The 15,586-nt window shown below is 47.9% G+C and overlaps 1 protein-coding gene across 7 annotated transcripts; it reads left to right on the top strand.

The window, feature by feature from the left end:
- The first annotated feature begins 2,757 nt into the window (after positions 1 to 2,757).
- On the top strand, positions 2,758 to 11,407 carry LOC145515063 (uncharacterized). 7 transcript variants are annotated; one of them, XM_081514492.1, is made up of 5 exons: positions 5,527 to 5,611; positions 6,177 to 6,299; positions 6,775 to 6,988; positions 7,997 to 8,395; positions 9,351 to 11,407. In XM_081514492.1, the coding sequence occupies exons 3-5, from the start codon at positions 6,878 to 6,880 to the stop codon at positions 10,050 to 10,052; spliced, it is 1,212 nt and encodes a 403-aa protein (XP_081370618.1). In that variant the 5' UTR covers positions 5,527 to 5,611; positions 6,177 to 6,299; positions 6,775 to 6,877; the 3' UTR covers positions 10,053 to 11,407. The 7 variants fall into 7 exon arrangements, with proteins under 7 accessions (XP_081370616.1, XP_081370619.1, XP_081370618.1 ...); XM_081514494.1 differs by having other exon boundaries at positions 6,173 to 6,299; positions 6,799 to 6,988; XM_081514489.1 differs by having other exon boundaries at positions 6,173 to 6,299.
- Positions 11,408 to 15,586: the final 4,179 nt, after the last annotated feature.

The raw sequence follows: 15,586 nt of genomic DNA, 5'->3' as shown, positions 1-15,586 counted from the left end.
CAGGTGGGATCTTTACTGCTGAGCCACCAGGGAAGCCCCCAAGATTGTATAAGGTTCTCCAATGATGTGGTTGCTGCTGGACTGTGGAGCACACTTTGAGTAGCAACAAAGGAGCTTGATACAAAAGGTGGTCCAGCCATTCACATCACTGGGAGATCAGAGGCTTCAAGTGCAGCTGAATCCAGGAGCTCAAATAATGTCAGGTTTGTCCCCTGTGCTTCTGCCTTTTGTGTATGGTTTCTTTCAAAAGAAGGCTATCTCCTTTGGCTGAGAAAGATAGTGACTTGGGGCCCTAATCTCATATCCTCAGATTTTGATCCCCAAAGACCTTTCCGTCTGCATCCCTGTATCAAGTCTCAAAGAAGAAACTGATTGGATGTACTAAGTGTATCAGTATCAATTATCTACGGTTACATTAAAGCTGTGTAACAACCAGGACACTTCAAAGCTATTTAACGATAAGCATTGATTGTTTCTGTCTTTCATTGTCTCTTATGTGTTGCTCAAACTTGAGCAAGCCTCAGGAAATTGATTACCCAGAGACCTTGTATAGACATAGACATCACCCTGAATTTCTGATTGAGTAGGTCTGAGGTAGGGCCTGAGAATTACATGTCTAATGATGCTGATGCTTCTGGTTTAAAGACCCTGCTTGGAGAATCACTGCTCTGATCAGTCAGCCTGGACATCTGCCTATTCCTATAATAGGATGACGGGGCAGACAGAATGTACAGGATCACAAAGAGTGAGGCGTTTGGGGGATTTTTATATTTATTTGGCTGCACTGGGCCTTCGTTGCAGCATGTGGGATCTAGTTCCCTGACCAGGGATTGAACCCAGGTCCCCTGCATTGGGAGCATGGCGTCTTAGCCACTGGACCACCAAGGAAGTTCCAAAGAGGGAGGGTTGTTCAAGAAAGGAGGCAGGAGGAATTCTGAGCAGGCAAACCCCACTGCAGTCCAGTGCACATCAATGTCCCAAACCTCCCCACTTAACTGTTTTATACTTAGATTCTTGGACGTGGGTTAGGGAGAGTCCTAGGAGGGAAAGAGCTCAGCTGTACTATAAATTGAAGAAGGACTAGTAGAAGAGGGTCAGGGTATGAGAAAGGGAGGGATGTGGCTAGTGACATCAGGACCTTAAACATACAGGAGGAACAGGAGGAGATGAGTCTTTATTCTGGGAGCAGTGGGAAGCCATTCAGTTTTTCATGTGGGGTGGGGGGACGGGCTCCCTGGTGGTCCAGTTATTAAGAATCTTCTTTGCAATGCAGGGATGTGGCTTCCATCCCTGTTCAGGGAACTAAGATCCCACATGCTGAGGAGAAGCTAAGCCCATACACTACAACTACTAAAGCCCAGACACCACAACTAAAGAGTTGGTGCCCTGCAGTGAAAGATCCCACGTGATACAAGGAAGATCCCTTGTGCAGCAACTAAGACCTGATGCAGCAAAATAAATTAATTTTTTAAAAAGAGGTGGGGTAAAATCTTACACAAAAATTTTTTTTCACACAAGGGCATGGCTTGATGGGGCTCCCCTGGTGGTTCAGACAGTAAAGAATCTGCCTGCAATGCAGACGATCCATGTTCGATCCCTGGGTAGGGAAGATCCCCTTGGAGAAGGGAATAGCAATCCACTCCAGTATTCTTGCCTGGAGAATTTCATGGACAGAGGAGCCCGGCGGGCTACAGTCCATGGGGTCGCAAAGAGTCAGACATGACTGAGTGAATAACACACACACAACCATGGCTTGACTGGATGTACAGAAATAAAATTACCTCTGGCAGCTTTCTTGTGACAAGTGGATCGGATGTGAGTGCAGAGGAAGAAGAGGTTTATGGTCAGCAAAATAAGACAGAGCAGAAGTTTCTTCAGAGAACTGGATCTTGAAGGATGCATTTGACAGGGTAAGAATGGGGAAGTGCATTCTCTGCAGAGGGAACATCGTGTGTAACAGTTTGCCCTTGGGGAAGGCAAGAGAAAACTCAAAAGTTCAGTGACCCTTGGACCTCTACATGCTCTACATGCCCAGCACAATCCCTTCAAGCCTCTGCTCAAACGTCACCTTCTTCTAAAAGCCATCCCTAAACTGTCCATTTAAAGAGCCATCCCATCCCCTTTCTCTGCTCTATTTTTCACGAGCACTATCACTGCCTGAAATTGCGCCACGCATCTCTACCAGATTAGCACTGGTCTTGGTCCACATCCCAGCTCCACTCCTTGCCATGTGCCCTTCTGTTGCTTAATCTCTGTTTCTGTAGCTTAATCTCTGTTTGTTACAGATTGGGGACAACAGTACCTTTCTCACAGGGCCTTGTGAAATAGATGAATTAGGGTGTGTACGGATGTTCTCACATAATCTGCATTCCCTCTTCTCCCAAAGCATCTCAATTACCTATTAATATACCGTTTGCTCTAGCGATTTGCTCTAACAATGTGTTCCTCATTGTTATTAATAGTCCATCCTTCCCCGTCAAAGTATAAGCTCTATTTTGTTTCCCACTGTATCTCCAGTGCTTAGAACAGTGTCCAGTGCAAAGTGAGCACTGAACAAGAAAGATGAAAGAATAAAAATGGCAGACTGGCTTGTAGGGCTAGTGCTTCATCATGCCTCACTGTTGCTATGGTGACAGTGGAGCCTTCCAGAAGATTCTCAGCTTCAGTAACTGTTTTTATTCGGCTCACCCATTGGCCACCGGTGTCTCTGCTGTAGCAGCCAGAAAACTACAACTCCCGGCAAGCGGAGCGCCTCCTGCCCCGACCGCTAAGCGTAGGCGTCTGCGCAGTAGAATCTCCCGCCCGGAGTTTTACTAGAGCGGTGCCGGGCGCAGGGCGCTGGGTCGGATGGGAGCAGAAGAATAGGGGGGACCCTTTGCTCGCTGAGGATTGTGGGGCCCCCTAGTTTCTTCTGGCTCTCTCGGGTCTAAAGGGTCTGGGTCTCAGAACATCCCATCGTGAGGTGGGTGGAGGAGACTGCTCCGGTTTCCATGGTGATGAGCCTGGCTAGGTGCGCGGAGGATTGCTGCGGGGGACTGCGGCTAGAGAGAGAGAGAGAGATCAAAGACGGGAGTTGCCATGGTAACCCTGAGACAGACGAGGATGGGGGTGAGATGGAGGGATTTAAGGGTTGTCATGGGAGAAAATAGGATAACAGCCCGAGGAGCTGAGATGCTCGGAGGAACGGAGAGTGTGATGGGGGAATCGGGTGTGAAATTGGGGACGTTATGAGATACTAGGGGAGTGGGAGTGTTTTAGCGAATTCATATGTAAAAAGAACAGGAACGCGAATAGGGTTGTTTGTGCGGTTGTTACAGGATTCTTATAGAGACGAGTGGAGGCTTGTAGGGAACATTGGAATGTTTGGGGTTAGTTGGGGAGTTACAGGAAGAGTTTGATGTTGAGGTGTAATCAGAAGTTGTATGGGTTTCACGGTGGCTCAAACGATAAAGAATCTGCCTGCAGTGGAGGAGACCCGGGTTGGATCCCTGGGTCGGGAAGATGCCCTGGAGAAGAGAATGGCTACCCACTCCAGTATTCTTGCCTGGAGAATTCCATGGACAGGGGAACCTGGCAGGCGACAGTCCGTGGGATCACAGAGTTCGACATGACTGAGCGGCTCACGCTGTACAGCTATGATATCCAATACCGTAGCAGGTAGCCGCATGTGGCTAACTTAACAGTGAAATATAATTAAAAATTCAGTTCTTCAGTCACACTCACTCCATTGCAAATACTGTATTGGACACTGATGTTGTAGAACATTTCCATTATCAGAGAAAGTTCTGTTGGCCGGCGCTGATATACAGGGTGAATTGAGATGTTAAAGGGAACTGGAGTTTCCTGACTCCTAACTGTCCAGACATATCTCTTATCACTTGCCATCCTGCCTCACCTACAGCGGGCTCCATCCCTTTCCAAAAACAAGACTAGCTTAATTCATTGTTTACCCTTTCCAGTCCCTCTACCTGGATTGCTCATGTAACTCTTTGCCTTTCAGGCCTCCCAGGAGAGGATGCCCTGGACAGCCCTATTTAAAGTAGCCACCACCCTCTTCCCACCAGCAGCAGCTATCCCATCTCCCTGTATTATTTCTTTCAGAAACTTTATCAGAATCTAAAAAAGTATATTGTTCATCATTTATCTTTTAATTGCTCATCTTCCCCACTAGGGGGAGGCCTTGTGCTGTTTACCATGAAAAATTCCAGTGCCCAGAAGAGTGCCTGGCACAGAGGGGACACTCCATAAATTTTGTTGATTAAACGAATGGAGGCGATTCAGAATTTGAGAGCTGTGGTATTACAGGGGAGATTAGGAGTGTTAGAGTCATAGTAGAGTTGGGGGGCATAGAAGAGGAACTGATACCAGGAATTCAAGTGATAAAGAAGGAATTGGGACATAAGTGTTACATTAGAAAACGAATGTGTGCTCCAATTAAAAAGTAAAAATAAAAAACTTTTGAAAGAAAATGAATGAACAAAGCAAACAAACAAAAAGACACACAAATGTGGGGGTGGTAGAGGAGGACTTGGGTTGTTCCGTGGAACTCATTGCTATTTGCAGGATTATTAAATGCCCAGTGCCTCAGTCTCCTCATCTGTAAAATGGAAATAATAGTAGTATCCATCTCATAAGTTTGAAGAATAACTAAGGAATAATACATACAATGTGTTTGGAAGACTACCTGTCATCATCAAAATTATTACTGAAGTTAAAGCAAGAGATAGTATACACAGGGTCCTGCCCGCTTGCCCCAGCCCCAAGCTTGGTCTCATAAACCTGGGAAGAACCCTAGGGTTCCAAAAATATGGTTTGAAACCTAGTCTGCTGAAGAAGGCCATTCGAGACTGGGGGCCTGTGTTCTTTGTAGTAAAGGGTAGCAGTAACTCTTATCTGTGTAGATAGTACAGAACTCTCTTCATAGTTGGCCTTCTTCCCTCATCAAAATCCTATGCCTGCCCCCATGCCGATATTTAATTAGCCCTCTACCACATTGTGCCAGGTGGTTTCCCTACAGGATCATCCCAAACACCCAAGGTGGTGGGTATCGTGATGGTTTTCTAGCTGGGGAAATTAAGTCAGAGAGGTTCAGTGACTTTCCTAAGGACACACAGCAGAGAGGAGGGTAGTTCCCCGCTCAACCTCCACCCCTGCACTTTCAAGGGCTCTCATTTTAGCAAAGAATGCCTGAATGGAGTCATACACAGCAGGCCACCAATACGTGTGTCACGCATTTGTTGAGGCTCCTTCTATCTGAGCCTCAGTTTCTTCATGTGGAAAATGGGAATAATAGTAACGCACCAAGGCTGTTTTGAAAATTGAGAATACTGTGCTTATATTTAGCACACGTTAAGCACATCAATAATTGGCCATTACTATATATCAGCCCTCTCCGTTTCTTTTTGAGAGATTGAAGCAGTTGTTTGACGTTAAGTGGAGATTACTGAAGTTATGGAGGGAGAGAAAAACCCCTTGTCAACCTCCTGATAAAAACCAGCCACTGTACCAGAAATGCACTAGGCATGCGCATTCGGGTGGGGGATGGGCCGCTGCCTCCATTCCTATTGTGCATCCAGACTCCTGTGAATCCGCAATATACCTAAACCGAGAGGTGAGGCGACGAAGTTTGGGGAGATAGGGGTCGAATCTGCAAGGCACTGGGGGAGCCAGAGGTCCGCTCAGCCCTAGTTGAAGGGACTCCCTTTATACTTCGCACCCCGCCCCGCTCGGGTAATGGTCTCTCCCGATTCCCATTCTCTTCCACCACTCCAGGACATACCAAATTTCCAGCAGAGGGGTGGGGGTAGTAAGTAGGGACCATTCAGCAGGCAAGACCTTCGTCTCGGAGGTCAAGAAAAAATGGGGTGGGGCAAGGGGGTCCATACGAAGGAAGAGCGGGGAGGCCTTCAGGAGGCTGTGTCAAGGGGCGGGGCCTGGAAGACATTTGTCAAAAAAAGCAGGCGGGGCCTCTGGATGGGCGAGTTCATTGGGTGCGAAGGTGGGTGTTGGGGTGGGCGAGTTCATTGTGTCTCCGAATGAGGGGGATGAATGGTTGGGAGAGACCATTGTTTGGAGAAATTTGGGCAATGTTTGGGAGTGACCTCTGCGTGTATGAATGGGAAGGGTCAGTGTGAATGGATGCGCAGGTAACAGGTTTGAATTGTGTTTTGAGGCAGGAGTTGAATTCTGACAGAGAACAGAGGCTCTGAGATGTGGGTGAACAACAGGTGCAAACGCCCCATTGACGGAAGAGTTAAGGACCTACTTGCAGAAGGAGGGTCTGCCTGTTGGAATGTCAGGTCCGCGGGCAAACATATCGAGAGTGATGCTGGGGAGGATGCAGGGGACATATCAGAGGGGCCTGGACGGCCAGGCTGAGGGGCCTGACGATGTCCCGCGGTACTGCGGAGCCATGGGCGGGCTGTGAGCCCGAGAGGGGCAAGATCAGCTCTGGGTGTGGAAAGACCTGCCTGGGGCCGTGTGCGAGATGGACTGGAGAGGAGAGGCTGGAGGCAGGGAGGCCCGGGAGGAGGCTGGGCGAGGACACTCATGAGCCGGTTTCAGGGCTGTGGTGCGGGAGAGTACAGTGTATAGTTGGTGGCGGAGGCCATGGGAATGTCTGCCATTGTTCCCAGGAGGGTCTTGGAGAGAGATGGCCTTTCTTGCCCCACCCCCACCCCCACCAGGGCAGATGAGAACTCGGAGGAGTTCTCTCTTTCAACACCAGCAGCGTGGAGAAAACCCTCCCTGTCACCTCCCTTCTTTCTTCCTCAGCCCCCTTTGCCTCCTCACCACTAGGAGTTGACCTGTAGCAGCCCTGCCTCACCCTCACTCAGCATCCAGAGCCCAAGAGCTGATCAGGGACAGACTCCACCTCATGAAGCCGGGAGATGAGGAAGTGGGTCCCGGAGAACCCCCAGACTGTCTGGGGTTCGATCCATCTCACCTGCGGACACACCCTGAGGAGCCTGAGGACCCAGAAGAAGAGGTGAGACCCCACCCCCCACCATCCCAGGAGCTGGGTCTCAGTCTGCACAGAGATTCTGGCAGCTGTGAGTTTGATCCCCAAGTCTATCACCTCCTGGCTTGATGATAAGGAAAGGTCTCGGGGAGAAGTGACATTTGACCAAAGACCCGATCAAGGTGAGGGAGGGGAAGAGGCTTTCAGGCACCCACTCCCTTGAGGAGGCTTTGGGTGTGGCCAGAGCCTAGTGAGCCTAGGGGAGACGGCGAGAGATGAGGTCAAAGGCGGAACGCAGGCGGGTCATGCAGGGCCTCCTGGGTCTTGGTGAGGACTTGGGCTCTTCTCTGAGTTAGAAGGCAGCCGGGGGAGGGCACTGAGCGGAGAACCGACGTGAGCTCACGTAGGTGTTAACAGGCGCCCTCTGGTGACTGCGCGGGGAACAGACCTGAGGATCGGGGTCTGAGGCAGGGAACCCAGAGAGCAGACAATTGCAGTAACCCGGGCAAGAGGAGGGCTCGGCAACCCACTCCAGTATTCTTGCCAGGAGATCCCATGGACAGAGAAGCCTGGCGGGCTACGGCCCATAGGGTCACAAAGAGTCGGACACGACTGAGCACGCCGCACGGGCAAGAGATGATTGGGCTCATGAGAGGGTGCTGTCTGTGGAGGTGGTGAGATGTGGGTCCGATTCTGGATGTATTTTCAAGTTTTCGCCAACAGGCTTAATAAGGGATTAGATGAAGGTGTGTGAGAAAGAGGTGTCAGGTTTTTTTGCCCCGAGCACTTGGAAGAAAAGAAGCTGCCTTTTCCTCAGATGAAGGCATCAGAAGGGGCAGGCGTGGAGTGAGCGGGCAGGATTTCAATCTTAACCCATTTGATCCGCATCGCCGCCGCTCCAGGAGGGAGGTCCCGTTATCTGCAAAGTGAGACAGCTGCAGTTCCAAGCTACGGTCACGCCTGGGCAGTGGTGGAATGGGGGGCGGCGGGGAGGCGGATGACCCGAGTACTGTGCCCTCTCTCCACCTCTCCCAGGTGCCCGGAGGAGACGAGACGGAGGCGGGGACCCTGGTGCAGCTCATCGACGAGCACGGGGCGTACTCGACCGCGCGCCTGATGCCCGACAGTTCGGAGGAGGAGCGCTCCGAGAAGCGGGGGCCAGACTTGCTCCGCGCCGGCTCTGAGGGCCGGGAGGGACTGGCGCGGCCCAGGCGGTTCAGCTGCGCCGCCTGCGGGAAGGCCTTCAAGCGCGCGTGGGAGCTGCTGAGCCACGAGGTGGTGCACACGGCCGCACGGCCCTTCCGCTGTGGCCTGTGCACGGCCGCCTTCAAACGCCACTCGGACTGCAAGAGTCACCGGCTGGTGCACAGCGACGAGCGGCCGCACGGCTGCGAAGCCTGCGGCAAGCGCTTCAAGCGAGCCAGCAACCTACAGGTGCTGCCCGTGGGGCGGGGTCTGGGGCGGGGCCAAAAGAGGCGGGGCCTGCGGGAAAGGAGTAGGGCGGAGCCGGGGATCTGAGGTGGGCGGGGCCTGTGGGAAAGGGGCTTGGCGGGGCGTTGGACCAGATGTTCAGCTGCTCAGTCGCGTCTGACTCTTTGCGACCCCATGGACTGAGCACGCCATGCTTCCCCGTCCTTCACTATCTTCCGGAGTTTGCTCAAACTTACGTCCATTGCGTCTAGGGACCCTGGAATTCTTTGCCCAAGGAGCCCTAAGGCTGCTTCCAGGGCTCTCTCCAGATCTACCATCCCCAGGGTGCACTTTGCCTCCTCTAGCAGGCATAACCCTCTAGCCTGGAAGGGAGGCAGGGAGGCTTGGGCATCTGGGCAGGGCTGTCCATCTGTGGGTGCAATATCCCCTGAGGCCTGGGAAGCCCCTGCCAGCTGACCTGGGCCACCAAGTTCTAGCGTGCAATTCTGAGGATTCCAAAAATTATGAATTTGAACCTAGGCTTCTAGATCATGGTAAAGGTCTATTTGTTAAGGGAGAAGGAAGAACTTATTTTATTTGATAGTTTGATTTGTAATTTTAAAAAATGCTTAAACAATTGGTATGTGTACCTTCATGGGCTTCCCTGATGGCTCAAGGGTAAAGAATTCACCTGCCAAACAGGAGGCGCGAGTTGGGTTGGGAAGAGCCCCTGGAGAAGGGAATGGCAACCCACTCCAGTATTCTTGCCTGGGAAATCCCATGGACAGAGGAGCGTGCGGGCTACAGTATATGGGGTCGCAAAAGAGTCGGGTGTGACTCAGCGACTGAACCACAACAAATGTATACTTTCACCTGGTCTCTTTCCCGGAGACCTACGAGGACTAGGGGTGAATCTGTCTGGAGAGGTGTGTCGTGCAGAGATGAATGTCCTCACCCTCTATGCTGTCCCTGTCCCCAGGAGCACCGCCGCATCCACACGGGCGAGCGCCCCTACCCCTGCCGGTCCTGCCCGAAGCGCTTCAAGACCCCCTACGAGCTGCATCGCCACGAGCCGCTGCACGCCACCTCGCGGCCCTTCCCCTGCCAGGACTGCGGCAAGGCCTTCGCGGCCGGGCCGGCCCTGCTTCTCCACCGGCGACAGCACTGCGTGGACAAGCCGCACGCGTGCGGGGTGTGCGGCAAGCGCTTCACCCACAGTCACAGCCTGCGGGTGCACGAGCGCGTGCACACGGGTGATCGGCCCTTCGTGTGCCCGCTGTGCGCCAAGGCCTTCAAGCAGTCCAACGCGCTGGCCTCTCACCGCCGCGTGCATTCGGGGGAGCGGCCCTACCGGTGCACCACGTGCGGCAAGGCTTTCAAGCAATCGTCCTACCTGGCCATCCACCGGCGCACGCACACGGGCGAGCGGCCCTACCCCTGCGACGCCTGCGGCAAAGCCTTCTCCAGGCCTTCGCTGCTCCTGCAGCATCGCCGAGTGCACAGCCCCGTACGCCCCCACGCCTGTCGCTTCTGCCCCAAGCACTTCAAGGACCTGAACTACCGCGCCGTCCACGAGAGGCTGCACACGGGAGACACGCCCTACAAGTGTGGTCTCTGTGGCAAGGGCTTCGCACATCCCAGCAACCTGCTGCAGCATCAGAGCGTGCATCCGAATGGGTGAAGGTGGGGTGTGGGGCCGCGAGGAGGCCAAGGAGGGCTCCGTGTCCCCAGAGCTGGAATGGGAGGGAACCCGGTCCAGTGGACGCCAGGTTTTGGACAGCGCCGTCCAGTAACATCTCTGCAGAAACACTCTGCATCTAGGCTGTCCAGTATCTTAGCGACCAGGCACCTGTGGTTCCGTTGAGCGTTTGAAACATGGTTAGTGCCCTCTGTGGACGTGATTTTTTTTGGAGGGGTGTAACTTTTTAGTTTGCAGTCCTTTAAGACTCACAAGAAGTTGCAAAAAAAAAAATAGCACAGAACTTTCCCATGTACCCTTCACCCAACTCCCCACCATGGATACTATCTTAGATAGCCTTCCTGGCACCCTGTGCCTCCCTGCATCCTCAGTCCTGTCCGATTCTTTGTGACCCCCTGGACAATAGCCCGCCAGGCTCCTCTGTCCGTAGGGTGTCCCAGGCAAGAATACTGAGTGGGTTTCCATTTTCTTCTCCAGGGGATCTTCCCTACCCAGAGATTGAACCTTCGTCTCCTGCGCTGGCAGGTGGATTTTTTTTTTTTCACCACTGAGCCACCTGGGAAGCCCCAGCATACTGTCAATAACCAGGAAATCGATTCCCATAAGATTCTGTTAACTCAGGTACACATCTTATTCAGAGTTCACCCAAACATAAGTGAATATTTAAGCTCGCTGAATTTGAATCAATTTCCATTTAAATAGCCACCGGTGGCTAGTTGCTGCCATCCTGGACAGTGCAAGTCTAAGGCTTGAAGGTATGAGGGGTGCCAGGCAGTGACTGTGACATTTGAAGAATTGCTGCACATGCCCATGTGAGCCACTTAATATTCTTGAGAAGGACTTTGCAGAGGACCTTTAACAAAGACTTTTTTTTTTTTTTTTCCTTTCAAAACCAAGAGGAAATTTTATAAATCTCATTCCAGGGTAGAAAGTACACACATTCAAACCCAACACACTGGTGTTATATGGTGTAAATGTACGTGGTAATAACTTTAATCAAATCACAGCTGCTCCCAGGTGTAGCCTGTTAGGTGACCCTTTGGCTGTTTCAGTGTTCCGCATAACTAAAACATCACGTGGTAATGAGGTCAAGTGGTCATTTTGTGTCTTCCCATACATAGAAAAGCGCTGAATTCCTTCACTTGGAACATCGGGTTTTCCTTAATTAACAATAAGATTTGATGTTCTGATTACCTGCCCTTTGTTACAAAACCTCTATATGACCTGGGTTGTCTCCTTGCCTCCTCAGAGCAGTTATCTCAGGATCATTTGAGATGCTGCCTCCTAGGCTTGAAGTCCTAAAAATTCCCACCGAATAAAACATAACTGTCAACTTTTAGGTGGTGACTTTTTTTTTTTTGTAAGTCAACAATGCAATTGTCTATATAGTACTGTGCCGTAATAGATCTGTAATACTTTTCACACAAATAATACATGAAAAACCAGACACTAAAAATAAAGAAAACATTTTTAATCTTAGAGAACCTCAAAAAGTACAGTAGTGCAGTACAGCAGCTGGCATACAGGGGCTGGCACCAAGTGAATAGGACAGAAGAGTTACTGACTGGAGGAGGGAGACGTGGTGGGGGATGGCAGAGCTGAAGGGTCGTCAGCAATGGGAGACAGAGGGCAAGCCACAAATTCACCCACTCCTGATGCTGATGACAGAGATTCTGGTTCCTTGCTGGATTCAATTTTATCTACTCCCTTGAAAAAACGATCCGGTGATGTCTGGTTCGCAGCTCTTTTTTTTTTTTTTCCTCCTCCTAGATCACACGGTAGTAATGGATTGCATTCTGAATGGCTGCCACAGTCTCCCTGTACCATTTTACGTTGAGGTCCTGTGCTTCAAAAAACGAACAGTGCCTCCTTGAATGAAGAAAATCCTCTTGCCCTTTCCTGCATCGTGAATCTCTTCGGTTCTTCAGTTAGTTCTTCTTCCCCTTGTCTCTCGTCGTCCTTTCTCCGGGCTGCTGATTCCATCAGGTCTTCATCGGTTTCATTAGTAAGCTCCTCATTGCACACCAGAGAGTTCAGTGAAGTCATCCTGTTGTAGATCTGGCTTGAAATAAAGGTACTGCACCACAGAACTCTACACAGTACTGTCCAGAAAAGGACGCAAAACACAACCACTTATAGAGGATGCGTGCACAAGACAATGTAGGCCAGGTATGTGAACTAATGTGATTGGACATGATTGCAAACGCAGGTTCACATCTTTGAGAGTTGGAAACCTGCAGGTTCATATGTAGGGGACCTACTGTATTCCTAGAGTTGGTTGAGCAAGGTAGCAGAATAGCAGCCACATTTTTAATAGAGCAAAATCAAGCAGAGAAAGTTAGTATTAATCATATTGTATAACATATTTTAACTCAAAATATTGTAAACAGGTAGTCAGTATGGAAATTATTAATTTCATATTGATGTGCTCTTTTTCATTATAAGACTTCCAATCTGTATGTATTTTTTAATGAAGAACTTGTCTCAATTCATACGCAGCCCCATTTCAGAGTTCAAGAGCCACACAGCATTTTTTTTCCTCCTATAAATTATGGAGACTCTGGTTGTCACAGACAGTTGTGGATATGAGACCGTCTATTGACTATCTTTCAAGAAAAGATGATTCTCAGCTTGGAAAGGGAAGAAGTCAGTTTGGAAGTAATCTTACTGTTCTTCATCAGCACAAAAGGGTAGATGGTTGGGTAGCGGGATGAAAATATCCCAGTAATTCTCTTCAGTCTTGAATTTTTCTCAGGTTAATGAAACAAATAGAAGACAATGAAGTTGTTTGAGCAATGAAAGAAAACAAAGCAACTTACCAGCAAAAGAATAGTGTGGGTGGCTTTGATTTCAGGAGATGACTGGGGAGAGAGGCTGGGGCTGTGAACATGCTGGGCCCTTTGGTGGTGTTTGTAGAGGAGATTCACGGTGTAGAGACTGGACCACGTCATGAGGACCACAAAGAGGAGATCTCGAATTATTACGACACTTCCAAATGCAACCAAATGATTCTGTCTCAGCTGATTAGTTCGGCAGTGTAGTGTAGAATACTCCAAGCCAACAATCGTGAGATTGTGATTGGCTTCTACAGTTTCAATGATATAGACATAGATGAGCATGTTGGTGATCCAGAAGAAAAGGAAAGAGGAGCAAATGCACATACAGAGTTTAGATCTGAGCCACACCCATCTAGAATGAACAGAACTGATGGTGATGGCTTGGTACCCACTCAGGAGAGCAGTGGTACAGATGGAAAGACCCCGGGTAACTCTGTGTATGTACAAAGTTGCCTTACAACCAACATCATCCAGAAAATGTTTTACTCCTAAGGATGACACAATGTCTGGTATCAACCTGAACAAGATGGTCAAAGTGTTGACCGAGGTCAGATGTATACAGATCAAATCTATGGGTTTTTTCAGGTGATTTTTATCTAAGAAGATATACACACATAGCGTGAAAAGCAATGAGTTCCCCATGAACCCAATACTAATTTGAAATATGAAGAAAAGTCCCCAAATCACTTCACTTGGAAACATTATGAGATTGATGTTTTATTCACTACAATGGGGTCAACCAGGTTTAAAATAAAATCAATTATATTCTGAAGTTATACATAATGGAGCTTGTGAAAGGGTATAAGGATTGACAGTTCAGTGTAAAGGTAAGGGGTAGGACTGTTTAACTCTTCTATATTTCAGGCCAAGATGTGTCACTTCCAGGAATTCTTGAGAACCTCTGATATAGAATTAGGTTTCTAAGAAAGGGAGAATTCATAAATAATATCAGAATTAAAAAATGTTGCTAGGTAGGCATTGGAGAAGTTGACAAATATTAGAAAAATAACATGATACTACAATTATTGAGCCAACTCACTGGAAAAACCCTGATGCTGAGAAAGATTGAAAGCCAAAGGAGAAGAGGGTGACAGAGGAAGAGCTGGTTGGATGGTATCATCAACTCAATGGACATGAGTTTGAGCAAGCTCTGAGAGACGGTGAAGGACAGGGAAGCCTGGCGTGCTGCAGTCCAGGAGGTCTCAAAGAGTCCGACATGACTTAGCAACTGAACAACAACAATACCATTATCTATGCCAGTAAATTTGGAAATTTAGGAGATTGGAGGACAAAACTGCAGAAGACTAACTTACTCCCCCAAATATATTGAAATAATAGAAAGACATAAGTATATAAAGCTCCTCATGATAACACTGACCAGTAGGAAAAATTCATCCAGAAGATATATCAAAGAATATTTCGATGTTGAAGTGTGCCAAACACACCAGATATAAATAACATCTATGAACCACTGCTAAGGAGAGAATAACAGAATATTCCATCAATCATATTATGGGCTTAACATAACTTTGGAAGCAAAAAAAATAACCAAGTATCAAAAAAATGCCAACTCTATTTCATAAACAAAAACTTAAAAAACAAGTTATAGAATAACTGTAAAATTATTTTACTGTGCATAAAAACATCAAGCATTTAACCAAAGGTTTATCTGAACATAAAAGATAAATTGAACAGTTGAAACTTCATCTGCATGATTACCCAAACTAGTAGGCCAAAAGAACAAAAGTAGATGATCACTTTAATATATGCAAAAGATCATATGATGAAATTTAAGATATTCAACATATGTTTATGATATAAATATTTAGGTATTAACAATAGAAAGGAATAATCTTACCCCGACAAAAGCATCAACAATGACAAGACTCCAAATTCAGGTTACATATGAAAAGCTTTACATTTGAGATAGGCTCTAAGTAAAAATATCTTCTCTCACTCCTATTCCTCATTTTTTTCAGGTTTCATGGGCTTTACTGTAAAGAAAGAAAGTGAAGAAGGAAGACTTTTTGTCATTAACAGTATATAAATTTAAAGAAGGAAACCAATAGAAACATCGGTCAAATTATTGGAATATTTAAGAGTGATTTTCAGAATTACTGAAAGCAAAGTCAGTAAAAAAAATACTTTTGGATTTCTATGTGCCAGCATAAAAATAGTTTTTAAGTGCAGTTTAAAGTGCTATTAACATAGCCTAAAATCGTTAAACCTAGGAATTAATGTATGATTAGAAATAAGTAAAACCTCTAAGAGAAAACAATGGTATATATTTGTTTATGTGTGATTAAAGCATTTTAATTGAAAATGATGTAAAATAATTTGAGATAAATGGCATTATCCATAAAAATACAATGACAAAAGGTATTATCTATTAAAAATAAAATTTTAAAATAAAAAAACAAAAGTGAGACATACTGATGGTTGGAAAAGGAATGAAGTGAAACTAAGAGGCAAATTTTATCACATGTAAATTTATAACAACTAAATGTAGAGAAAGGGCTTCCCCCCTGGTTCAGTAAAGAACCTGCCTGCAAATGCAGGAGACACAGAAGCTGTGGGTTCAATTCCTGGGTTTGGGAAGGTCTCCTGGAGGAAGGAAAGGGCAACCCACTCCAGTATTCCTGCCTGGAGAATTCCAGGGACATAGGAGCCTGGCGGGCT

The sequence above is a fragment of the Giraffa tippelskirchi genome, chromosome 7 (assembly GCF_054371585.1).
Source record: "Giraffa tippelskirchi isolate mGirTip1 chromosome 7, T2T-mGirTip1v1.2.pri, whole genome shotgun sequence".
Taxonomy (NCBI): Eukaryota; Metazoa; Chordata; class Mammalia; order Artiodactyla; family Giraffidae; genus Giraffa; species Giraffa tippelskirchi.
Note: the sequence above shows the minus strand (reverse complement) of the source record. Positions and strands in the feature narration are given on the sequence as shown.